This window comes from Gymnodraco acuticeps, unplaced genomic scaffold (genome assembly GCF_902827175.1).
Source record: "Gymnodraco acuticeps unplaced genomic scaffold, fGymAcu1.1, whole genome shotgun sequence".
Classification (NCBI taxonomy): Eukaryota; Metazoa; Chordata; class Actinopteri; order Perciformes; family Bathydraconidae; genus Gymnodraco; species Gymnodraco acuticeps.
This window is the reverse complement of record NW_022991910.1, coordinates 14787-40123: the sequence shown is the minus strand read 5'-3', so window position 1 is coordinate 40123 and position 25337 is coordinate 14787. Positions and strand designations below refer to the sequence as shown.

The window sequence follows — 25337 nt, the reverse complement described above, 5'->3', positions numbered from 1 at the left end:
CAATCTCTCACCTCCGCTCCTCCCTCTCCTCCTCTCCTCCTCTCCCCCCTCTCCCTCCTCTCCCCCTGCTCCTCTTTGAGGCAGCAGCAAAGACTAGTTTTCTCTCAACAAGTTTTAAAAGTGTATCTTACCTTTTTTCACCTAGTTAACTTTTTATTTATTTATTCATGCATATTTGACTAATCACATTACATTTCATTTAGCTGACGCTTTTATCCAAAGCGACTTATAATGACCGATTACAGGGACATTCTCCCTGGAGTAACTAAGGGCTAAGTGCCTTACTCAAGGGCACACTAGTGGTGGTGTTCCTGGCGGGATTTGAACTCACAGCCTTCCGATCTTCAGCCCACCTCACTCTCCATTAGACCAATCACTACCCTCTCAAATGGAAATATGTGTTTACATAAATGGTGACCACACCGTTTGAGACCCACTGAGAACTTAGACTAAGTGAACTATCTAAACACTCAGAGAGTCCTTTACCTCACCTGAGCTGAGGTTATCCCGAGCTTGAATGACACACAGAGACTAATCAAGGGCTTACATACATGTATGTATGTATGTATGAATGTATGTATGTATGAATGTATGTATGTATATGTATGTATGTATGTATGAATGTATGTATGTATGAATGTATGTATGTATGTATGTATGTATGAATGTATGTATGAATGTATGTATGAATGTATGTATGTATGAATGTATGTATGTATGTATGTATGTATGTATGTATGAATGTATGTATGTATGTATATGTATGTATGTATGTATGAATGTATGTATGTATGTATGAATGTATGTATGTATGAATGTATGTATGTATGTATGTATGAATGTATGTATGTATGTATGTATGTATGTATGTATGTATGTATGTATGTATGTATGTATGTATGTATGTATGTATGTATGAATGTATGTATGTATATGTATGTATGTATGTATGTATGTATGTATGTATGTATGTATATGTATGTATGTATGTATGTATGTATGTATGTATGAATGTATGTATGAATGTATGTATGTATGTATGTATGTATGTAATGTATGTATGTATGTATATGTATGTATGTATGTATGTATGTAATGTATGTATGTATGAATGTATGTATGTATGTATGTATGTATGTATGTATGTATGTATGTATGTATGTATGAATGTATGTATGTATATGTATGTATGTATGAATGTATGTATGTAATGTATGTATGTATGTATGTATGTATGAATGTATGTATGTATGTATGTATGTATGAATGTATGTATGTATGTAATGTATGTATGTAGGTATGAATGTATGTATGTATGTATGTATGAATGTATGTATGTATGTAGTATGTATGTATGTATGTAGTATGTATGTATGAATGTATGTATGTATGTATGTATGTATGTATGTATGTATGTATGAATGTATGTATGTATGTATGAATGTATGTATGTATGTATGTATGTATGTATGTATGTATGTAGTATGTATGTATGAATGTATGTATGTAGTATGTATGTATGTATGAATGTATGTATGTATGTATGTATGTATGTATGTATGTATGTATGAATGTATGTATGTATGTATGTATGTATGAATGTATGTATGTATGTATGTATGTATGTATGTATGTAGTATGTATGTATGTATGAATGTATGTATGTATGTATTTATGTATGTATGTATTTATGTATGTATGTATGTATGTATGAATGTATGTATGTATGTATGTATGTATGTATGTATTTATGTATGTATGTATGTATGTATGTATTTATGTATGTATGTATGTATGTATGTATTTATGTATTTATGTATGTATGTATGAATGTATGTATGTATGTATGAATGTATGTATGTATGTATGTATGTATGTATGTATGTAGTATGTATGTATGTATGTATGTATGAATGTATGTGTAAGAGCCATTTAGGCACATTATTTTATGGTAATGAATTATGGTTTTGTGAGCCAATTGAAATTCTTTAATTTAACTTAAATGAGCTGAATAATTATGAATTGCTATTATACTGTTTTTGTAACGTGTCATCTTGCTTATGGACAGCTCTAGTTTATGTTTGTTATTATTTATACAAAGCAATAGGAGGGGCGTGCTCAGGTATAAATGACGCTGCCAGCATGACACAGCAGGAAGTCTAGAGAGGAAGTTGGAAAAAGTTTTTGACCGCACACATCCGTATGACCAGGAATCTTGTTTGTTTATTTGTTTTAAATACCGTGCAAACGTTGCACGTCGGCAGTGGGCCGCCAGCTGATGGAACCTTTCAATAAAGCACCTGAATGGAACAAGCAAGGTATCTGGTTTCTTGAGTCAATACTCGAGCTCGCCTCCTAGACTAAGTGGCCTTTGAGCATTCATTTTCTTTGGACAATTGGCCATTACATTAAGTCAAAAACTTCCGACAACGTCGTGAGGATTACTAGCGTGTAGGAAACTACTATCACTGGAATTGTCGGATGTGGATCTGATCGTGCTACTGGAGCTGCGGCAGAAACAAAGTGGATCTGATCGTGGCTACTGGGGCAAAGGACCATTTGGATTATCCTCTACCGTGTGGACATGGACTGCAGGCTGTCACGCTACTCTGCATGCCTTTCATTGGAGTTCGAGCCACTTGGTAAAACAGCTGTTGTCTTTTGTTCAGCCAAACCGGCTGAATAATGTCGGAGGACAGCGCCACTGAGGGTGCATTTACGGTCGACGCCCACAAGAGGGCAGCAAAACCAACAGAAAAGGCCATGGAGCAGCGGCTACAGCTCTGCATCAATGCAAGGAGAGGTAAATTAAGACAACTCACTGCCAAAATGAATGAAGTTGAGCCTTTAATGGGCAACACCTGTAACTTGATGGAAGTTATCTCAAATATGAGACTTTTCAAGGTAATCTTTGAAGAGTTTAAAGACTGTAACTGCTCAGTTGTGCTTTTTATGGACGAAGAAGAAAAGAGCCATGATCAAGAGAGCTGGTTTGAGCCTAAATCTCAGAGGTTTCACGACTTTATTAAATAATCTGATATGTGGATTAATTGTGAGGAGCATTGCAAAGAAATACCACAAGCCTGCAACGATGATGTTTCTCATAAGGACAGTGTATCTGTGGTGTCAAGATCCAGTAGAGCTAGCAGGGCTTCATCCGCTTCAACAGCATCCTCAGCACGACTAAGAGAGGAAGTAAAGCGTGCAGCTTTGGAAGCCAAGGCTGCCTCGCTAAAGCAAAGTCAAGCCTTGGCAGTTAAGGAGGCACATCTTCGGGCTGAGAAAGAAGAGCTGAAAATTAAAACAGCCTTAGCAGTGTCAAATGCTAAAATTAAAATATATGAAGAGTATGACGCACAGGATAAGAGCGATGCAATGAACACGTATTTGGACAATGCAAACACACAGCAGAAAGAAGACACACAAGAGCAAGCAGGACACAGCCATCCACTAATCCCAAGCAGTCATGTAAACCCATCAGATAGGTCTATTTCAGCACTTGGAGTTAGACCTAAAGCACCAAAGGCTCTGGACTCAAGTACATTAGCCAGTGGGGCACATCAGCGACAAAGTGACTATGAAAAGGACATATGCAAAGTAATCAAGAAGCAGACTGATATAACAGAAATGCTTGTGAAACATCAGCAGCTCGCCCTTCTCCCACAGCGTGATCTTCCTGTTTTTTATGGTGACTTGCTCGACTTCAGATCTTTTCTTAAGGCATTCCAACACACAGTCAGCTCCAGAACAGACAATGCTGCAGATAAGATGTACTTTCTGGAACAGTATACAAGAGGTGATCCCAAAGACATTGTAAAAAGCTGCCAGCATATGGCCCCCGACCGTGGTTTTCAGAGAGCCATGGACATGTTGGAAGACCGCTACGGCAACCCACTGAAGATTGCCACCGCTTTGATGGAAAAGGTGCTAAAATGGCCGCAAATAAAACCAGAGGACTCACAAACACTCAACAAGTTTTCCCTATTCCTTTTAAATTGCAGAAACGCCCTGGAGGATGTGAATTACATGGAGGAGCTGGATAACCCTACAAATATGAGAGTTATCGTCTCGAAGTTACCCTATAAATTCATAGAAAGATGGAAGGTGCTGGCATTCAAGATCCAAGAAAGGAGCCAGAGAAGAGTGAGATTCAAAGACTTGGTCGACTTTGTGGATAAACAAGCCAAAATCCTGGCCGACCCTCTCTTTGGTGACCTGCAGGGATCTGCTGCCGAAGCGAAAAGCAGGAACGTTTTACAAATGGAGAAAAATACCAGGAGTGAAAGGATTAAAGGAAGCATCTTTGCAACCAGTGTGGCCACATCAACAGAGGAAGATCATTGCAAACCTCTGACAGTGAATAGCAGGACGTCAAGTAATGTTGCCTTCATGAAGCCATGTTTGTTCTGCAAAAGGGACCACGCACTATTGGAGTGCCATCAGATTGCAGAAAAAGCTCATAAAGACAAGGTGGATTTTATATGGAAATCTGGACTATGTTTTGGATGCCTAGTTCAAGGGCACGTGAGTAAAGACTGCAAAAAGAGAATGACATGCCAAACATGTTCAGAAAGACACCCAAGCTTGCTGCACATTCATAGAATGGACAATGTTTCCAATCATGCACGTGCAGAAAGCCAAGAGGTGGCCAGGTCAGACAGCACAGTAGTTTCAAGTGCACTGGTGAGCTTAAACCAGGAGACTACTACCTGTGAAGGGGCCGGAGATAGATGTGTTCTTGCGATTCTTCCGGTCTACATCAAAGCAAAGACAGGAAGCAAGCTTGTGAAAACCTACGCCTTCGTGGACCCTGGGAGCTCTGCAACATTTTGCACAGACTCTTTAGCAAGGCAGCTAAACCTGCAGGGAAAAGGAGCGCAGCTTGTCCTAACAACAATGAGCTCAACCAAACAAGTGAAAAGTTCTCTGCTGAGAGATTTGGAGGTCTGTGGAATCAAAGAAGAAAAGTTTATCAGCTTAAAAAAGGTTTTCACGCAAAAGAGCATTCCAGTAACAAAGGATCATATTCCTCTTCAGAAAGACATTGAAAAATGGCCACACCTCCTGGAAGTAGAGCTGCCGTGCATCTGAGATAGGACTCCTAATTGGAAATGACGTGTATGAAGCTTTCGAGCCATGGAAAGTCATTCACAGTCAGAACAACGGCCCATATGCCGTAAAGACGGTCCTTGGCTGGACTATTAATGGCCCACTTAAAGAACAAGAAGACAGTGTGCCAGAGGACGGTGAGCAGCACCAAGTCACAATCAACCGGATTGCAGTAGAGACTGTGGAAAGGCTACTCATACAGCAATACAATGCAGACTTTCCTGAGCATTGCTACAGCGACAAACTGGAAATGTCACGAGACAAACAATTCATCAGCTCTGTGTCCAGCTCAATCCATCATGCTGAAGGACTTTATTACATCAATCTACCTACAAAGACATCATTGGTCAGCTTGCCAAACAATAAGTATGCTGCAGTGCAGAGAGCAATTAACCTAAAGAAGAGACTCACCAAAAAACCAGAATTCCACCAGGAATACACAGACTGTATTAGTGACCTGCTAATTAAGGGATATGCAGTTAAGGTGCCAGAGACACAACTGAGCTGGCAAGACGACAGAGTGTGGTATATCCCACACCATGGTGTGTACCACCCACAAAAGAAAAAACTCCTGGTGGTCTTTGACTGTGATGCAAGTTTCTATGGAACTTCAATCAATAACGAATCGCTTCAGGGTCCTGACCTTACAAGCTCCCTCATCGGAGTCCTGACACGTTTTAGACAAGAGCATGTTGCAATGATGGCAGACATAGAAGCCATGTACCACCAAGTCAGAGTCCCAGAAGAGGATACGGACCTCCTACGCCTTTTGTGGTGGTCTAATAGAGACCTCACACAAAAAATGGTTGATTACAAAATGGTTGTACACATTTTCGGCGCCACCTCGTCTGCCAGCTGTGCTAACTTTGCCTTAAGAAGAGCAGCAGAAGAAAACAGGACTGCGGCAACAACTCGGGCCGTAGAGACAGTTCTGAGGAACTTTTACGTTGATGACTGTTTAAAGTCGGTCAGTGGTGACTCTGAAGCCATTGCCCTGGGCAAAGACCTCATGTCCTTGTGCACCTCAAGAGGCTTTCACCTTACCAAAAGGGACTAAAGTGAAGCAGAATCTAGCACCAGGGCACATTGTCATGATCCTGGACGACAACGCCCCTCGGAGCTCGTGGCTTCTGGGAAGAGTCGTGCAGACCATCACAGACTCTAAAGGACTGGTTCGTAGAGTACTGGTTAAAACAAAATCCAGTACTTTGGAGAGGCCTGTGCAAAGACTTTGCCTCATTTGTGAATAGGACACTTGATTTTGCCTTTACAAAAAAAAATGTACATAAAATACGTATATTTAGTTTGTTTATGGAAAACCCATGTCAAGGGGTGTAGGTGGATTCCTCCCCCAAAGGTAAATGCAAACGCTGTTTGTTGAGTATAGTTGAGCTATTATTAGCCATATGTTAGTTTGGAAATGGCTCTTGTTATTATTTATAATTATAAGTCTTCCCGCCTTATAATTAGGGGCCGGAATTGTAAGAGCCATTTAGGCACATTATTTTATGGTAATGAATTATGGTTTTGTGAGCCAATTGAAATTCTTTAATTTAACTTAAATGAGCTGAATAATTATGAATTGCTATTATACTGTTTTTGTAACGTGTCATCTTGCTTATGGACAGCTCTAGTTTATGTTTGTTATTATTTATACAAAGCAATAGGAGGGGCGTGCTCAGGTATAAATGACGCTGCCAGCATGACACAGCAGGAAGTCTAGAGAGGAAGTTGGAAAAAGTTTTTGACCGCACACATCCGTATGACCAGGAATCTTGTTTGTTTATTTGTTTTAAATACCGTGCAAACGTTGCACGTCGGCAGTGGGCCGCCAGCTGATGGAACCTTTCAATAAAGCACCTGAATGGAACAAGCAAGGTATCTGGTTTCTTGAGTCAATACTCGAGCTCGCCTCCTAGACTAAGTGGCCTTTGAGCATTCATTTTCTTTGGACAATTGGCCATTACAGTATGTATGTATGTATATGTATATGTATATGTATGTATGTATGTATGTATATGTATGTATGAATGTATGGAGGACTCTTAAAGGGTCCGCTTCCTGTGCAGCGTTTTATTTTGAAGTTCTTCTTGTTTTATCAACATTTTGTATTTTAATTGAATTATTATTGTTATTATTATTTGTTGTGTTTCTTGACGTGTATTTCCCCTTGCAGTGGCTTCAGACCCCGATGGCCCCTGAGACCCCCCCCGGGCTCCAGCATGGGGTCCAGAATCAGAACCTGCTCCGCGGGCCTGATGCTGCTGGTGTTCGGCACGCTGGTTTCCATGGTGACACCCAGCTCACCTGCCGCAGGTAATGTGTCAGGGGGGGGGCTCTTAAAAGTACGCTGGTGTTACTTCAAACTGGATCAGGGTCTCAGGTCTCAGTTCGGATCGGGTACGCTAGAGGGACCAGAAACCGTTTGAGGCTTCTTCTTGCCTCTTTTAAACCTTGAACGTTTTTTCAATTTTCAATTTTTTAATTTAGCTTCTCTTCGTTGTAATTATTATTATTGTTTGTTTTGATTCTAACATGTTCAATACATTGATAAATATGATGTTGTCCCCCAGGTATGCAGGACTTGAACCGGACGTTTGATTCTCCGCCCCCCTCGGACCAGGACTCTGGAGCTCAGGGGATCCACCTCCTGCTGAGACCTCCAGACCTGCTGTCCCCCAGCCTCCCGCCCCCCCACATCCAGCCCTCCCTCACCCCCCCCCCGCCCTGGGAGCACGGCCCCTCCCTGGAGGAGGCCTGGGGGTCCGGGGACTACCTGGAGACCCTGTCCTTCATGGTGCCGGAGGGGGAGGAGCTATCCAGCCCCCACCCCGAGGACCAGGTGAGTCTCAGTCAGTTCAGAGACATTTCTGAGTCTTTTCCAAACTTTGACTTTTAATCCAAATGTAATTTTAAGTCTTTACAAAACCCGAAGTTTCTTTAATCCTTCAACCAATCAGAATTCAACAAAACTGCCTTTTGGCCGTGTGTCTACTTTGATTGACCAATCTCAGCCCACTGTTTACGTTTATGTTTGATTGACAGATGTCTCACCATGGGGGGGTCTGGGTCTCCTACGACAGTGACTTCCCGTCCCGGTCCACCCTCCCCCTCTCCCCCTCCTCCCCCACCGCCCCCCTGCAGACCCGCCCCTCCCCCCCGGACCTGTTCCCCTCCTGGGACGAGGACTACGACCTGGACCTGACCCCCCTGGAGCCCACAGAGCTGCTGCTGCCCGACATGAACAGCCTGGAGTATTACACCAACCTGCAGGCCAGGGAGAGGGAGAGGGGGCGGGACTCCCACATCGCTCCCACTACAACCCTCACCCCCCACCCTCCCACCACCCTGACCTCTGGTTCTCCTCCCATCCCTCCCCTCACACTCCCACCCACCTTCACACCTGAGGAGAACCCACCAATCCCCACCGTCAGAACCACTTCTGCTCCACAACCCAGAGATAGAGCCTCGATTCCAGGTAGAACCCGTCCTCGACCCCCGTCCAACACCACGGGCCGGGTGCCTCCCCCCCCCCCGCTGGGACCGCCCACCCGCCCCGACAGACCAGAGAGACCCCCCACGGTCACTGAGAAACCACTGAAGGGGCCCCCCACAACCACCAAGGCAACAACCACAACAACCAAGGGGACCACAACAACCAGGAGGACCACCACCACCAAGGGGACAACAACCACCCAGAGCACCGCCATCAGCCTGACCAGAGCCCCCCCTGTCACCACACCCAGAGAGACCCCCCCCCACCAGGCAGTACCTCTGCAACGTCACCAAGCCGGAGATGTACCTGGTCCGAGTCGGTGAGTAATATAACTATGTAAATTTCCCCTCTGCTGGACGAAAAAGGGATTCTGATCTGGTTCTGGTTCTGGCAGTGTTTCAGTTTCCTCTCCCTGTTTCCTGCAGTGAGCTCCAAAGGATCCTCATCAGGCTTCAGCGCCGTCAGAGATCTTCTGAAGAGAGAGTTCAATCGATCCGTGGAGCTGCAGGTAAACCTGGTCCTCAACAGCTGACACTCAGAGGTCCACTTTGATCCGGTTCTGTTCCGTTAGGGTTACTGGTTAATTGATCTTTGGCCTCCTCTCTCAGTTCCTCAGAACCCCGTCCAGTTTTGCCTTCCGGGTGGTGTCCGGGCCTCTGATCTTCACGGCGGTGTCGGTGGTCTCGGCGCTCCGCCGGGCCCCCCGCGGTTCCGGACCTGTCCCCGCCGTGGCGCCTCTGTTCAGCGAGCCGGACCTCCGGTACCAGGTCCACTCGGTGCTGCAGTTCGTCCCCGAACACGTGGACGTCCGGGTCTGCAGCTTCAGCCAGAGGGTCGAGAGAGGCCTGGTTCTGGCCTACACCGAGACCCGCCGGCGCCACCAGGAGGCGGGGAACATCTCCGTACAGGTGAGCTGTGTACAGGTGAGGGAACATCTCCGTACAGGTGAGGCTCTGTACAGGTGAGCTGTGTACAGGTGAGCTGTGTACAGGTGAGGCTGTGTACAGGTGAGGCTCTGTACAGGTGAGGCTCTGTACAGGTGAGGCACTGTACAGGTGAGCTCTATACAGGTGAGGCTCTGTACAGGTGAGCTGTGTACAGGTGAGCTGTGTACAGGTGAGGCTCTGTACAGGTGAGCTCTGTACAGGTGAGCTGTGTACAGGTGAGGCTCTGTACAGGTGAGCTGTGTACAGGTGAGGCTCTGTACAGGTGAGCTCTGTACAGGTGAGCTGTGTACAGGTGAGCTGTGTACAGGTGAGCTGTGTACAGGTGAGGCTCTGTACAGGTGAGCTGTGTACAGGTGAGCTGTGTACAGGTGAGGCTCTGTACAGGTGAGGCTCTGTACAGGTGAGGCTCTGTACAGATGAGGCTCTGTACGGGTGAGGCTCTGTACGGGTGAGGCTCTGTACAGGTGAGCTGTGTACAGGTGAGGCTCTGTACAGGTGAGGCTCTGTACAGGTGAGCTCTATACAGGTGAGGCTCTGTACAGGTGAGGCTCTGTACAGGTGAGCTCTATACAGGTGAGCTCTGTACAGGTGAGGCTCTGTACAGGTGAGGCTGTGTACAGGTGAGGCTGTGTACAGGTGAGGCTCTGTACAGGCGAGGCTGTGTACAGGTGAGCTGTGTACAGGTGAGGCTCTGTACAGGCGAGGCTCTGTACAGGTGAGCTGTGTACAGGTGAGGCTCTGTACAGGCGAGGCTCTGTACAGATGAGCTGTGTACAGGTGAGGCTCTGTATAGGTGAGGCTCTGTACAGGTGAGGCTGTGTACAGGTGAGCCTGTGTACAGGTGAGCTGTGTACAGGTGAGGCTCTGTACAGGCGAGGCTCTGTACAGGTGAGGCTCTGTACAGGTGAGGCTCTGTACAGGTGAGGCTCTGTACAGGTGAGCTGTGTACAGGTGAGGCTCTGTACAGGTGAGGCTCTGTACAGGTGAGGCTCTGTACAGGTGAGGCTCTGTACAGGTGAGCTGTGTACAGGTGAGGCTCTGTACAGGTGAGCTGTGTACAGGTGAGGCTCTGTATAGGTGAGGCTCTGTACAGGTGAGGCTCTGTACAGGTGAGGCTCTGTACAGGTGAGGCTCTGTACAGGTGAGGCTCTGTACAGGTGAGCTGTGTACAGGTGAGGCTCTGTACAGGTGAGCTCTGTACAGGTGAGCTCTGTACAGGTGAGGCTCTGTACAGGTGAGGCTCTGTACAGGTGAGCTGTGTACAGGTGAGGCTCTGTACAGGTGAGCTGTGTACAGGTGAGCTGTGTACAGGTGAGCTGTGTACAGGTGAGCTGTGTACAGGTGAGGCTCTGTACAGGTGAGCTGTGTACAGGTGAGCTGTGTACAGGTGAGGCTCTGTACAGGTGAGGCTCTGTACAGGTGAGGCTCTGTACAGATGAGGCTCTGTACGGGTGAGGCTCTGTACGGGTGAGGCTCTGTACAGGTGAGCTGTGTACAGGTGAGGCTCTGTACAGGTGAGGCTCTGTACAGGTGAGCTCTATACAGGTGAGGCTCTGTACAGGTGAGGCTCTGTACAGGTGAGCTCTATACAGGTGAGCTCTGTACAGGTGAGCTGTGTATAGGTGAGGCTCTGTACAGGTGAGGCTCTGTACAGGTGAGCTGTGTATAGGTGAGGCTCTGTACAGGTGAGGCTGTGTACAGGTGAGCTGTGTACAGGTGAGCTGTGTACAGGTGAGGCTCTGTACAGGTGAGCTCTGTACAGGTGAGCTGTGTATAGGTGAGGCTCTGTACAGGTGAGGCTGTGTACAGGTGAGCTGTGTACAGGTGAGGCTCTGTACAGGCGAGGCTCTGTACAGGTGAGGCTGTGTACAGGTGAGCTCTATACAGGTGAGCTCTGTACAGGTGAGCTGTGTATAGGTGAGGCTCTGTACAGGTGAGGCTGTGTACAGGTGAGGCTGTGTACAGGTGAGCTGTGTACAGGTGAGGCTCTGTACAGGCGAGGCTCTGTACAGGTGAGCTGTGTACAGGTGAGGCTCTGTACAGGTGAGGCTCTGTACAGGTGAGGCTCTGTACAGGTGAGCTGTGTACAGGTGAGGCATGTGTACAGGTGAGGCTCTGTACAGGTGAGCTGTGTACAGGTGAGCTCTGTACAGGTGAGGCTCTGTACAGGTGAGGCTCTGTACAGGTGAGGCTCTGTACAGGTGAGGCTCTGTACAGGTGAGCTGTGTACAGGTGAGGCTCTGTACAGGTGAGGCTCTGTAGAGGTGAGCTGTGTACAGGTGAGGCTCTGTACAGGTGAGCTGTGTACAGGTGAGGCTCTGTACAGGTGAGCTGTGTACAGGTGAGCTCTGTACAGGTGAGGCCCTGTACAGGTGAGCTGTGTACAGGTGAGGCCCTGTACAGGTGAGCTGTGTACAGGTGAGGCTGCTATACTAACCTGATCTACCTCTGTGTCTCCAGCTGCTGAACATCACGACGGCCGTCTCTCGGCCCGCCGCGGCGAAGGTTTCTGTCGACATCACGTTTGCGGTGCGAGATGGGCAGGGCTTCCTGCTGGGGTCGGAGGTCAGCGAACACCTGAGGAAGCTCAGCCCGGTGGAGTTCAGCTTCTACATCGGGTTCCCCGCGCTGCAGATCGCTGAGCGTACGACACACACACACACACACACACACACACTAACAATGCTAAGCTATCAGCTCCATGTTTATTGAATGTCTGAAATGTGTCCACAGCGTTCCATTACCCCGAGCTGAACACGTCTCACCACCTGCGCTCCACCTGGGTCCGGACAGGTGAGTTCCAGCAGGTGTTCTGCACCATGTGACATGTGGAGCAGGTGTTCTGTATCATGTGATGTGTGGAGCAGGTGTCTGAGGTTTGTGTGTGTGTGTGTGTGTGTCAGTGCTGCTGGGCGTGCAGGAGCAGACGGTGTCCGAGCGCAGCTTTAAAGCCCGTCTGGAGCGGCGCCTGGCTCTGCTGCTGGAGGAGAGTCAGCAGGTGCCCAGCAGGGGGCGCTGGAGGAGGGCGAGCGCCGCGGGGAACAGCAGCCTGCAGGTAACACAGGGGTATAGAGGTACATATATACAGGTACACACAGGTGTATACGGGTGTATATATACAGGTACACACAGGTGTATACGGGTACATATATACAGGTACACACAGGTGTATACAGGTACATATATACAGGTACACACAGGTGTATACAGGTACATATATACAGGTACACACAGGTGTATACAGGTACATATATACAGGGACATATAGTATACAGGTTTATGTGTACAGGTACCTGTAGTACCCAGGTATATCGTATTCAGGGAGGCTGTGGCTCAGTGGAATTGTGCGCTGAACTTTGAATCAGGGGGTAGCAAGTTGGAACCCCTCTGCACTCAGCATGTCGTTGTGTCCCTGTGGCGCAGTGGAATGGAGCACAGGTTCAAACCCCACTGCAGTCAGCAGTCGTGTCCCTGAGACTCTTCACCCCAAAGTGCTCCTGAGGGGATTGAACTGAATGTTTGTCGCTTTGGATAAAAGCGTCTAACAAATGACATGTGATGTAATGTCATCTTTCTGCCAGGTGGTGCGGGTGTCGCTGCTCTCGGGGCCGCAGCGCCCCCTGGAGGTGTTTTACTTCGTTGAGGGTCCAGGTGGGGACCGGGTCCTGGCTGAGACCACCTCGCTGACCCTGAACCGGCTGGACCTGCAGAGAGCTGCCATCGTGCTGGGGCACCGCGTCCAGAGACCCCTGGCTCAGCGTGAGGAAACACAAGACTCTCCAATGGAACTGAAACATTACATATTTTCCCAAATTATTTTTCATCTTTTTTTAAATATATTTTTGGGATGTTTTTCAAATAAAAAAAATAAAATAAATTCAGTTATTTTACATTCCTAAGATATTTTGCACATTTTTTTGAATATTTTTTGATTTCTTTGGATATTTTTTGATGCATTTTCATAACCCTGAAGATGAACTTGTGTCCCCCAGCGGTGGAGCTGCTGTCGCCCCCCCCCGGCAGAGACCCAGTCCTCCAGCGTCTGGCTGATCGTGGGGGTTCTGGTCCCGGTGCTGCTGGCGCTCTTCATCATCGTCCTGCTCTACTGGAAGCTCTGCGGCTCCGAGAAGCTCGAGTTCCAGCCGGACGCCATCAACACCATCCAGCAGAGGCAGAAGGTGAGGGGGGGTTACCTGATTATAAGAGAAGAAAGCCCTCAGGATTATAAAAGACCCCCATCACCCCAGCAACAACATGTTCTTGTCCCACAGGCCATCAGACCTCTGTGAAGCACATCCATAAACATTCATCCGCTTGTATCTTGAAATCTACTTATTTATATAAATAGTTATCACCGCAATAAACCATATTTAATTTTGTCTTAATGTAAATTATTTCATTTCATTTTCTGTTCTTGTAAAGGTCAGAAGAATTTCATTTCCATTTCTCTAGATATCTGCATGTGACAATAAAACCTTTGAGTCTTTGCTCCCTGGGGTCCTCACTAACAGCTGTCCCCCCCCCCCCAGCTTCAGGCCCCCAGCGTGAAAGGCTTTGACTTTGCGAAGCTGCACCTGGGTCAGCACAGTAAGGATGACATCATGGTGATCCAGGAGCCCGGCCCGCCCCCCCCCACCAAAGAGGCCACGCCCTCTGACGGAGGCGACCTCAACACCCCCAAATCTAAAGGGTCGTCCACCAAGGTGCCACGGTCCAGCCGGCGCCGGGGCCGGTACGTTACCTTCAGGTTCTGCAGAACAGAGTTATAGACTGTTAGAGAACTCTCCCTGGTCCCCGGCTCGAGCTTCATCTCAGGATCCATGTATCTGTGATCCTCTCACAGGAGTCATCACATACAGAGCATCAGCTAGTTCCTGAACAGTGTCCTTCACATGCTGATATCCAAGAGAGGGAGTTACACAGTCACAAGATGGAGGAATAGAAAGCAGTATTCAATGTTTACTTCAGATTAGCTCCACGTCAGAAATGAGCATGCTTGATGTCTCTCTCCATAGAGGCTGAACCATCATGTTAATCACATAGCTATCATATGCCTCAAACAGTCCTGATGCTCTTCTAGGTAATCACACATGCTGTCATGGTCACAGCTACAGTTGATACCTTTGTTATCACGTTACTCTCATGTTGGAGGAGGACACTCAGTGTCTTCCTAACATAAAGCATGGCGTTAACTGGTGTCCCTCGTCAGGCTCAGCCCGTCAGACGGAGACTCGTTAGGCAGCGACCAATCGAGCGGCAGGGAATCGGCGGAGGAGAGCACGCGGGCCGTGGCCACGCCCAGCGAGGGGAAGCACAGGAAGACGCCCAAAAATGGTCAGAGACACAAGATGGGTACGTTTGTATGAATTTGAATTATATCAATTAGATTTGGGAGATTTTTCACAGATTTATTGGATATTACATAATATTTACATATTATTTAAAATATAATTAAAAATATAATTTACATATTATTTACATATATTTTTGCAATAAAAAAAGGGACGTTTTGCATCTGTTTACTTACACATTGCACTTATCGAGTAGTAGTTTGTGTATGCCTCTCGGAGCGTCAGTAACTCGTATATTTGTATGAATTGTTTATTCCCATGACTCTAAAGTGTCTTTGTCCCCCAGGCAGCGCTCCAGACGAGCTGCTGTCCTCGTCCTCCATCTTCGATCACGTGGACCGTCTGTCTCGCGGCTCGTCTGACGGGACGAGGCGTCAGAACAACAACAAGGTGCAGCTGATCGCCATGCAGCCGCGCCCCCCCCAGCCTCACCTGAGCCCCTCCCTCACAGAGAGGGTCAGCCAAGAGGTGAGAGTAACCAGCGCCCCCCCCCAACCATCATATGAATCTGTTCTAACACCTTGTTGTCCTTTAGGTGGCGCTGCGACACAAGTCAGAAATCGAGCACCACCGCAACAAGCTGCGTCAGCGCGCCAAGAGGCGGGGCCAGTGCGATTTCCCGTCCATGGACGACATCATGGACGCCTTCGGGGAGGGTCCGGTTCAGAGCGCGGTGGCACAGCGGCTCTATAGCTCCGCCCACGACCACATGGACTGCATCCTGCAGGCCGACACCCCCCACACGCCCCCCGACTCCCGCCGGAGGTCAGGGTCGCACAAACCCCTCATCATATTAACAATGTTTTCCACATATGTTTTTTGATAGTTTTCTCTTCTCGCTCCTGATGAGTTTTCTGTCTCCAGGGGGAGGCGCTCTCCTCGGGGTCGGAGGTCTCAGCCCGGACCAGGAAGTCTTCCTGATACCGACAGAGACCGGCTGCTCACCGACCACAGCGCCACCTACAGGAAGTACCCGGGCCTCAACAACGTGGCCTACATGGTGAGTCAAAGTTGGCATATCCAGCCATGCAGTGGGTGGTTTGTGAACTACCTCTCTGAAAGGTCCCAATGTGTTCACTTTGATGGGCTGTCTTCTGAGTGGTTAAACATTGCTAATGGTGTTCCTCAAGGTTCTGTTTTAGGTCCACCTTTATTCTCCACATCAACAGTTTAGGTGAAAATGTGGATGAAGCTACTTTACATTTCTATGCGGATGATACATTCCTCCATTCAGGAAGCTGGTGTTAAATTACAGGCTGTTTTTAACATTATTCAGACTCATCTCTCTGAACTAAAGCTTCTTTTAAATGTTGATTAAACCAAAGTAATGCTCTTTTCTAAAGCTAAAAAGACTCCAGAGCCTGTTTTAGATATTGTAACTATGCAAGGACAAGTACTCAAAGTGGTTGCCTGTTTTAAATACCTTGGTATCTGGCTTGATGATTGTCTCACTTTTAAACTTCATGTCAATAACCTGCTTAAAAAGCTGAGGGTTAGGCTAGGTTTCTTCTACAGGAACAAGTCCTGTTTCTCGCTTGAGGCCAGGAAAAGGCTCTGTGAGCTTTTGACCTGTGCTGTGCTATGGTGATCTGATCTATATGAATGCACCTGCCCATTGCCTGAACAAGTTAGATGCTGCGTATCACAGTGCACTGAGATGTGTTACTAACTGTAAAACACTGACTCATCACTGTACCCTGTATGCCGAGGCAGGTCTGCCTTCACTAACTGTACGGAGGCTCAGTCATTGGTACATGTTCATCTATAAAGCCATGTTGGGTAAACTACCTTTTTATATCTGCTCTCTGATCTCTCGACGAATTGAAAGTACGTATTGCCTGAGATCTCATGATGTGGTTTTATTAAATGTGCCAAGTGCTAGGACTGTCTTAGGGAAGAAAGCTTTTAGTTGTGCAGCTCCACTAAATTGGAACAGTCTGCAAACATGTTTAAAACTGAGCACTTTGGTTCCCCTGCATCACTTTGAAACTCAGCTGGGTGACATGCTCATGGTACCTGTCTCTGTGAATAGAGTTTGTAAACTATACCTTGTACATTATGTTGTATGTCATCCTTATTGTTGTTCTGTTGTTTCTATGTTACATGAGTAACTAATGTCCTGCAGGTCACCTTGAAGAAGAGATCTTTTGATCTCAAGGGGCTTCACCTGGTTAAATAAAGGCTACAAACAAAGGGTCCTCAATATTAGGGCTGAACGATATACCGTGTCATGGCGATAACCGCGGTATGTGCATGCGCGGTATTCACACCGCAGGGACGTGCGGTTTTATTCATTTTTTTTTTTAAATGCTAACGCACTTTAGCACAGAATTCAAAATAAAGATACCCTTATTACTTATCGAAACTGCACATACAATATATCCGATTAAAGCTGAGACTCCACAGATTATTTAAGTATAGTATCTAAGCGATCCGATCTCGCAACAGGGGAAGCAAACACAGACATCACAACACGTACCTTTTACGGAGCTTTTACGGGAGATCGTCTCACCGTAGCTGTCAATCTGATCAAAAGACGTGTTCAATGGCATAAAACGAGAAAGAAAAAATGCGGCTGAATCGGTTGATCCATAGGTTGATAATGTATCTCTGGCTTTGAAGCAATTGTTTATAATCCATAATTCCATTTTTATGTAAAAATCGGATCACAAAAGTTAGCTGCTAATGGTAGCCACCTTGGTGGCAGCTTCCGGTTTTGGCTACGCGTCGTCACTCTCACTCCTTATTTGTTCATGTGTTGGTGTGTGTAGAACTTCCCCTGATATTTGACCTTTTTAGACAGATTTAGCACAAAAAGACCCTCTTCTGGGGCCATTTGGGTGGGTTTTCCATATCTCTGGCCCCCCTTGCTGGATTGTGACATGTGACATCTCTTTCTGACCGTCAGAGCCAATGGAATCGAGGGGAAATCACACAGTCCTTATTTGGTAATGTGTGTGTGAGACTTCCGCATAGCCAAGACCGGAAGCAGCAGCCACTATGGTGGCTACAATTAGCAGCTAACTTTTGCTCTGCGATATTTACATAAAAATGGAATTATGGATTATAAATTAAATCATTTTTTTATACAGAGACGTTAAAAACCTATGGATTAACCGATTCAGCCGCGTTTTTTCTTTCTCGTTTTAATGCCATTGAACACGTCTTTTGATCAGATTGACAGCTACGGTGAGACGATCTCCCCTCGAAGCTACGTAAAGGTACGTGTTGTGATGTCTGTGTTTGCTTCCCCTGTCCGAGTTCGGATCACTCAGGGATGATACTATATACCTAAATAATCTGTGGAATCTCAGCTTTAATCGGATATCTTGTATGTGCAGCTACGATAAGTAATAAGGGTACTTTTATCTTGAGTTCTGTGCCAAAGTGCATTAGCATTTTTCGCTCAGGGGTAATTTAGATGCTTCTTATGAGACTTGTGTTTTTGTTTTGGTATAAAATGGTTTGTATCGTCAGTTAGCTGAGATTATTTCCGTTAATCTGGTATAACACATTAATAGGTTCTTAAATATTACGATCCCCTGAGACACTGTCGTGAAAAAAAAAAGTAAAGTACCCGCCGGGACTTTGGGGTTTAACAGGTTAAAAAAACCGCAATATATACCGCGGATGTCAGTTTTTTTCAATACCGTGCAGCCCTACTCAGTATATCACATGTTTCCCGATGTTTCCCCGAACACTTGTCAGTAATGGTTGAACCTGATGTCACCCTGAGTCTCCCCTCCCTCCCACAGTCGGACCCGGATCTCCCCCCGGACCACGGCAGCCCCTCCCCCACTGACGAGGTGTTTGACTCGGCGCCCCCCCCCCCCGCCCTACCTGCCCCCCCAGCCTTCCATCGAGGAGGCCCGGCAGCAGATGCTGTGCCTGCTGGACGACGCCTTCGCTCTGGTGTCTCCGTCCTCGGGGGGCAGCGGGGGGGTAAGCGGACCCTCCCCCCGACCCCCTTACTCCGCTGCCTCCCCACACAGCCCCTTCTCCGCGGTGAGTCTTATAATAATAATAATAATACATGTATATTGTTGTAAGTGTGGTAGGTAACTGTAGTATAGATAGTAGTATAAGTAGTAGTATATGTATTAGTATTATTAGTAGTAGTAGTAGTAGTAGTAGTAGTATAAATAGAGCAGTGATGGATGGACTCACTAGGACCAGCAGTCAGTGGTACTGATGAGGTAATATACTGATAATATTAGCATGTTGGTGTCATGGTCTCTGTTTGTTTAGTTTTCAAATGAATCTTGTGGTTCTCTCCTCAGAGGTACGCTGAGCTCGGCATGTCTCCCACGTCGATGCAGAACCTGCTGCAGAGGTCAGTCTCAACAACACCAGGTCCAGGTCTGCAGGCCAGGCCGGAACCAGAACTCATCCTGTGTGTTTTATCCAGGCAGGGCCTCAGCTCCGGAGGGTTTGTTTCCACCGGAGAGCAGGACTCTGTTTACTCCAGCAGGGGGCAGTACGAGGACCCCCCCTCCTCGTCCAGACCGCGACCTGTAGGGGGAAGCACAGGTAATCCAGACTCTTAAACTTCACGTCCCTCCTGCAGGTGGACCACTAGATGTGCTCAATCTGTACCATGTGTTGTCCTGCAGGTGCGCAGCTGCACCACCTGACCCAGGTGGGTTTGTCCAGTCAGATCGGAGTGTACCCCGGGGTCGGTCGCAGCATGTCCGGACCCACCGGGTCCAACTGGAACCAGCAGCACTCGGACCAGGACCTGAGCCGGTCCGGAGCCAGCAGAGAGAGCGTGAGTAGAAACCTCTCAGGAGATCCACCCCATGTCCCTGGTGACCCCCCAATCCTTGTTGATCATAACGAATGACTCCTTTAATCTGGATATATTTTCTGGTCTCTCCCTACAGGTTTTGTCGTTTCCTGAGTTTTCCTCCTCCTCAGTTTTCCATATGCCCAGCTCCTCGTTGCGGGACCCGTTGGCGCCGCCTCTCCTCCTGACCTCCCCGACCCCGGAGTACCCGCCGGAGGACGCCTCGCCCTCCGCCCACACCTCCGCCTCCCTCATTAAGGCCATCAGGGAGGAGCTGCGCCGCCTGGCCCAGAAACAGGTGGCCGTCACCAGCTACCCTTAGACTGGTGGATCAGGACTCAACTGGTTTCATCCATCATAGTTTTTCACAGCCTAACTTTGGATTACAACCATGAACCATGAACTGATCCACCCTGTCTAGAACTAATCTACGTCTGTGCCGCTAAGCCCCAAATGACTCAGAAATGACTATCTGAAAGACCTCCGGTGTTGAACAGGGTCCCGTATGTCGGTCCGTCATCCTTCAGCTCAGTGTTTCATCAGTTCACGTTTCCATTGAAGTGCTTCCTGGAGTGGATTCAGAGATCACCCTCGCTGGTTTTCAGGAGCAGATCATTGAACACCTGAAGCTGCAGTTCATTCCCAAAGGTCTGGAGCTCTGAACCTCTGGAACCTCTCCTGGTTCTCCCTAACCCTAACCCTAACCCTAACCCTGTTCTTCGGGACCTTATGGAGTGGATTGTCCCCTGAACTGTTCCTGAGGCAACCCATTCCTTAACATCCGGAGTGGATCTGACCTCATGATGATCTGGAGTGCACAGTCCACCAACTTTCTGCTTGCCCCTCCTGAAGTTCCTCATTCAGATGGTTCCACCTCAGGTTCTTCATCAGACGACCCCTCCTAAACTTCTTCATCGGATAGTCCCTCCGGAAGTTCTTCATTGGACAATCCTTCCTGAAATTCTGGGGGGAATCGACCTACCTGAGGTTCTGCAGTAGATCTTCCCCCCTGAGATTCTGCAGTAGATCTTCCCCCTGAGGTTCTGCAGTAGATCTTCCCCCTGAGGTTCTGCAGTAGATCTTCCCCCTGAGGTTCTGCAGTAGACGTTCCCCCCTGAGGTTCTGCAGTAGATCTTCCCCCCTGAGGTTCTGCAGTAGATCTTCCCCCTGAGGTTCTGCAGTAGATCTTCCCCCTGAGGTTCTGCAGTAGATCTTCCCCCTGAGGTTCTGCAGTAGATCTTCCCCCTGAGGTTCTGCAGTAGATCTTCCCCCTGAGGTTCTGCAGTAGACGTTCCCCCCTGAGGTTCTGCAGTAGATCTTCCCCCTGAGGTTCTGCAGTAGATCTTCCCCCCTGAGGTTCTGCAGTAGACGTTCCCCCCTGAGGTTCTGCAGTAGATCTTCCCCCCTGAGGTTCTGCAGTAGATCTTCCCCCCTGAGGTTCTGCAGTAGATCTTCCCCCCTGAGGTTCTGCAGTAGATCTTCCCCCCTGAGGTTCTGCAGTAGATCTTCCCCCCTGAGGTTCTGCAGTAGATCTTCCCCCCTGAGGTTCTGCAGTAGATCTTCCCCCCTGAGGTTCTGCAGTAGATCTTCCCCCTGAGGTTCTGCAGTAGATCTTCCCCCCTGAGGTTCTGCAGTAGATCTTCCCCCCTGAGGTTCTGCAGTAGATCTCCCCCCCTGAGGTTCTGCAGTAGATCTTCCCCCTGAGGTTCTGCAGTAGATCTTCCCCCTGAGGTTCTGCAGTAGACGTTCCCCCCTGAGGTTCTGCAGTAGATCTTCCCCCCTGAGGTTCTGCAGTAGATCTTCCCCCCTGAGGTTCTGCAGTAGATCTTCCCCCCTGAGGTTCTGCAGTAGATCTCCCCCCTGAGGTTCTGCAGTAGATCTTCCCTCCTGAGGTTCTGCAGTAGATCTTCCCTCCTGAGGTTCTGCAGTAGATCTTCCCCCCTGAGGTTCTGCAGTAGATCTTCCCCCTGAGGTTCTGCAGTAGATCTTCCCCCCTGAGGTTCTGCAGTAGATCTTCCCCCCTGAGGTTCTGCAGTAGATCTTCCCCCCTGAGGTTCTGCAGTAGATCTTCCCCCTGAGGTTCTGCAGTAGATCTTCCCCCATGAGGTTCTGCAGTAGATCTTCCCCCATGAGGTTCTGCAGTAGATCTTCCCCCATGAGGTTCTGCAGTAGATCTTCCCCCCTGAGGTTCTGCAGTAGACGTTCTCTCTGTGGTGCTAGCCGTCTGCCTCGTCCTCATCGACCACTGATTGCCTTCCACTCTCCCATCACTCATCATGAGGTCTCAGTATATAAATATCTATAAGAGTATCTGTAAAGAAATAGAAATGAGCACAACATTAATGTAAGAGTTATCTGAGTATTGAGATGTTACTTCTTTTTTATTGCTTATATATGAAAGTATACTTTAAATATCTTATTTTGATGAAAAAAAGACCAACTACTGTTCTACGGTCGTGTTCCTCTTGTGTTTAAGCTCGCTGTAGATGTTGATTAGCGTAGCTGCTAGCTCGTGTTGTTCATGTATCGGTGGCAAACCAAAAAAAAAAAAAATTAGCGCTTTTATGCATCTCTTCGATATCAAGTTCCTCCATCGCTGATCTGTTGCATCCGTCAGTGTGGGCAGGACATTTGATAAGAAGATGTTTCTGTAGGGGGCGGAGACCGGAAACCAGTCATTCATCGCAACCAGAAACTAAAGCTAAACATCCGCTAACCCAATAACCTCAACTTCAATTCTGGATTCTGGAAGAGTCTGAAACGTGACGATAACAGATGTGTTTGGGAGACAGGGAAGTCCCTCTTTGATCCTAGTTACGCTGTTTGTGTTGAAACCTGCCAGAAGAGCTAGCTCATTAGCTGGTAGCTGGTAGCCTTTTAGCTGTTAGCTTTAAGGCGTTGAGCTGCATATGTTAAACAGTCGTTGCATTGAGTTGCATTCTGTTGCGTTCAAGCTCTTTCTAGTAAAAATTAGTCATCGGCCCTTTATTGAGCAAATCTGAGAGTTATTAGAGCGGGAAATATGTCTTTCCTAACAAATCCAGTATGCCAACGACAATAGCGGACGTTTTTTTTAGATTTTTACCCTGAAAACGTGACGATTGTACTGGTTTTGGTGCATATTTCGAAATGACGTCACTACACGGTCGTTCACCTGACGACCGGTCGTTCACCGTTCAGGTGAACGACCGGTCTTCAGGTGAACGACCGGTCGTCAGGTGAACGACCGGTCGTCAGGTGAACGACCGGTCGTCAGGTGAACGACCGGTCGTCAGGTGAACGACCGGTCGTCAGGTGAACGACCGGTCGTCAGGTGAACGACCGGTCTTCAGGTGAACGACCGGTCTTCAGGTGAACGACCGTTCTTCAGGTGAACGACCGGTCTTCAGGTGAACGACCGGTCGTCAGGTGAACGACCGGTCTTCAGGTGAACGACCGGTCGTCAGGTGAACGACCGGTCTTCAGGTGAATGAATGTTCTCTGTCGCGTTGTGTAAACTCTGGTTTCTGTCCGTCTCTTCTTCGGCATGTTCGACTCAGTTCGATGCTTCTCGTGATGTTCGTGTTAGCATGATGCTAAAGTGTTTAAACTAAAGAGCAGAGAGGGTCGCTGTGCCATCGTTGATCCAAACAGATTAATATGACGTCTGTTTTTTGCTTTGCGTTGCTAAAGATATTTTTTAAGCTAACAGCAGATGGTTTCAGTAAATATAAATGAAAGTGGGTATGGTGTTGAATAGAAAACATATATATATATATACATCTTTAATGTGTGATTACTCTGCTGACCACGACTGGTTCTGGTTCCTGTTCACTGAGGCCCGCCTGCAGAATCACATGGTGCTAACTCGACGCCCCGCCAACACTGGGACATTAATGGGCGGGCGTCGAGCGTTACAACCTGCAGATCACACACTCCTGCTGAGCGTTTTCTACCTTCTGTTTTCTATCTGAGACGCTCAGAACACACACCTGGGACGGCCCGCCAGACCACAGACCAGCGGTAACGAGGGGGTTCAGGTACCGGCCACCGTACAGGCTGCAGGACCACAGACACATCGTTTGATTTACAGGAGTTTATATATATATTATTACATTATTGCCTCTGCATTGGATTATTATCTGATAGGGTGATAACTTCATAATTAACTACGTCTGAAAGCAGAAGTCTGGGGCAACTCATTTCAAGCCTTGTCAGTGTGCATGACACACAATGAGATGCATTGTGGGACATGTAGTTTATGGGAAACGTGCTTCTGTAAAGCGGCATATGTATATATATAAACTTATTCTATTCTTTCAGAGCTCTTGCAGGGCCACAGAAAGTGAAGTCCGGCCCGCGGCCCTGAGTTTGACCCCCTGCCTTAGGGGAATGTGTAAACACAGGAAATTAAGTTTTGTGCTCAAAATAAAAAATGTATAAGCAATAATTGTTTTAACTGCTGCAGTTTTAAACATTGCTCTGACGTCCAGAACAAACGTAATGAACCGGATCATAGAAGTTATAAGACCTCAGGACTTCACTTTAACAGGTTCCTGATCGACCAATAGACAGTGGCTGTTTCTCAATGTTGAGTGCGCTTGCTTGGTAGCACGTGTCTGCCGAGCGTCTTGCTTCAGAAGCGAGACAAGAATCCTTCCTGGCATTCGGAAAACGAAGAGTGGAACAGGCTAGCAAGTGTGCAGGTGTGAGTCATATGAGAAGCCCCGCCTCTTACATTTTCCGCCACAGATTTGGGGAAATTGGTCCGTGCGCAAAGCATTGTGGGGATTTTAAGTCTACACATGTGCAGCTTCGACATTTCTCCAAATGAAGTACGCCGGGCTCGGTAGAATTCCAAGGATCCTGGACATTGGAACAGTCCTTCTGCGGCACTCGATGACGTAGCATGCTTGAAATAGTGGCTCTGGAGCAGCTTTACTCGACATTGAGAAACACCCAGTCACACCTGTGCACAGGCGTCCAAACGTGCCACTTCCTGTTTACCTGTTTATCTGTTGGTCGATACGCACCCCTTCCTGTTTACTTGTTTATCTGTTGGCCACTTCCTGTTTACCTGTTGGTCGATACGCATCACTTCCTGTTCACCTGAGGCTCACCTGGGGTCTGTGGTTTGCTCGTGGCCGTCGTCAGACTCAAACATTCCTGTTCCTCCGGACTCCTGCAGCTCCTCTCAGATATGTGTGTTATTATGGGATGTGTGTATTCAAGTGAAGCTGCTGCATTAGGAGTTAATGTGAGGGGGGGGGGGGGGCACTGCCAGCAGCTGTCACATGACTCAACATTAAACTGATGTGTTTAAAACACCTGCAGCCCTTCCTGTCTTCTGTCGTGTGTAGCTTAGCATCGCTGCTAACATGGAAGTGGGATGTTTTTTATTTTGTAGATTCATGTTTATTGACACGTTTGATAACGTTAAACTTTAAAGCTAGTTTTATTTAATGTCTAGCTCTATAACCCCCCCCCCTTTACCTGGAGCTAAAAAAAAATGGGGAGTGACCCCAGGCGAGACGCCTTACAGGCCTCTCATAATATATCATAATCATTTCACTAGAAAGCAGCTTCTTAGTTTGAATGTCTTTGTTCAAAAGTATTATTTGAAGTTATTTAGCTTCTCGTGCTTCAGTTTAAAGAAACTACATCAAAAC

At 47.4% G+C, this 25337-nt stretch overlaps 2 protein-coding genes across 2 annotated transcripts; both read left to right on the top strand.

The window, feature by feature from the left end:
* Positions 1 to 1844: 1844 nt before the first annotated feature.
* LOC117535600 lies at positions 1845 to 6983 on the top strand. Its single transcript, XM_034200123.1, has 2 exons — positions 1845 to 2803; positions 4002 to 6983. The coding sequence occupies exon 2, from the start codon at positions 4027 to 4029 to the stop codon at positions 5089 to 5091; it is 1065 nt and encodes a 354-aa protein (XP_034056014.1). The 5' UTR covers positions 1845 to 2803; positions 4002 to 4026; the 3' UTR covers positions 5092 to 6983.
* Positions 6984 to 7285: 302 nt separating this feature from the next.
* Positions 7286 to 22319, top strand: LOC117535599 (UPF0606 protein KIAA1549-like; the record flags this gene model as incomplete). Its single annotated transcript, XM_034200122.1, is given in 23 exon segments — positions 7286 to 7425; positions 7683 to 7951; positions 8155 to 8855; positions 8857 to 8924; positions 9031 to 9113; positions 9214 to 9513; positions 12013 to 12196; positions 12286 to 12345; positions 12456 to 12607; positions 13134 to 13311; positions 13545 to 13561; positions 13563 to 13730; positions 14082 to 14284; positions 14762 to 14904; positions 15190 to 15371; positions 15439 to 15668; positions 15768 to 15903; positions 18659 to 18724; positions 18726 to 18908; positions 19184 to 19236; positions 19312 to 19433; positions 19517 to 19671; positions 19787 to 22319. Coding segments are annotated over 23 exon segments (3972 nt in total). The 3' UTR covers positions 20012 to 22319.
* Between the last annotated feature and the right edge of the window lie 3018 nt (positions 22320 to 25337).

What these genes read in the sequence shown, in the direction of transcription:
- LOC117535600 (XM_034200123.1), top strand. Translation starts at nt 4,027, where the DNA reads ATGGAGGAGCTGGATAACCCTACAAATATGAGAGTTATCGTCTCGAAG.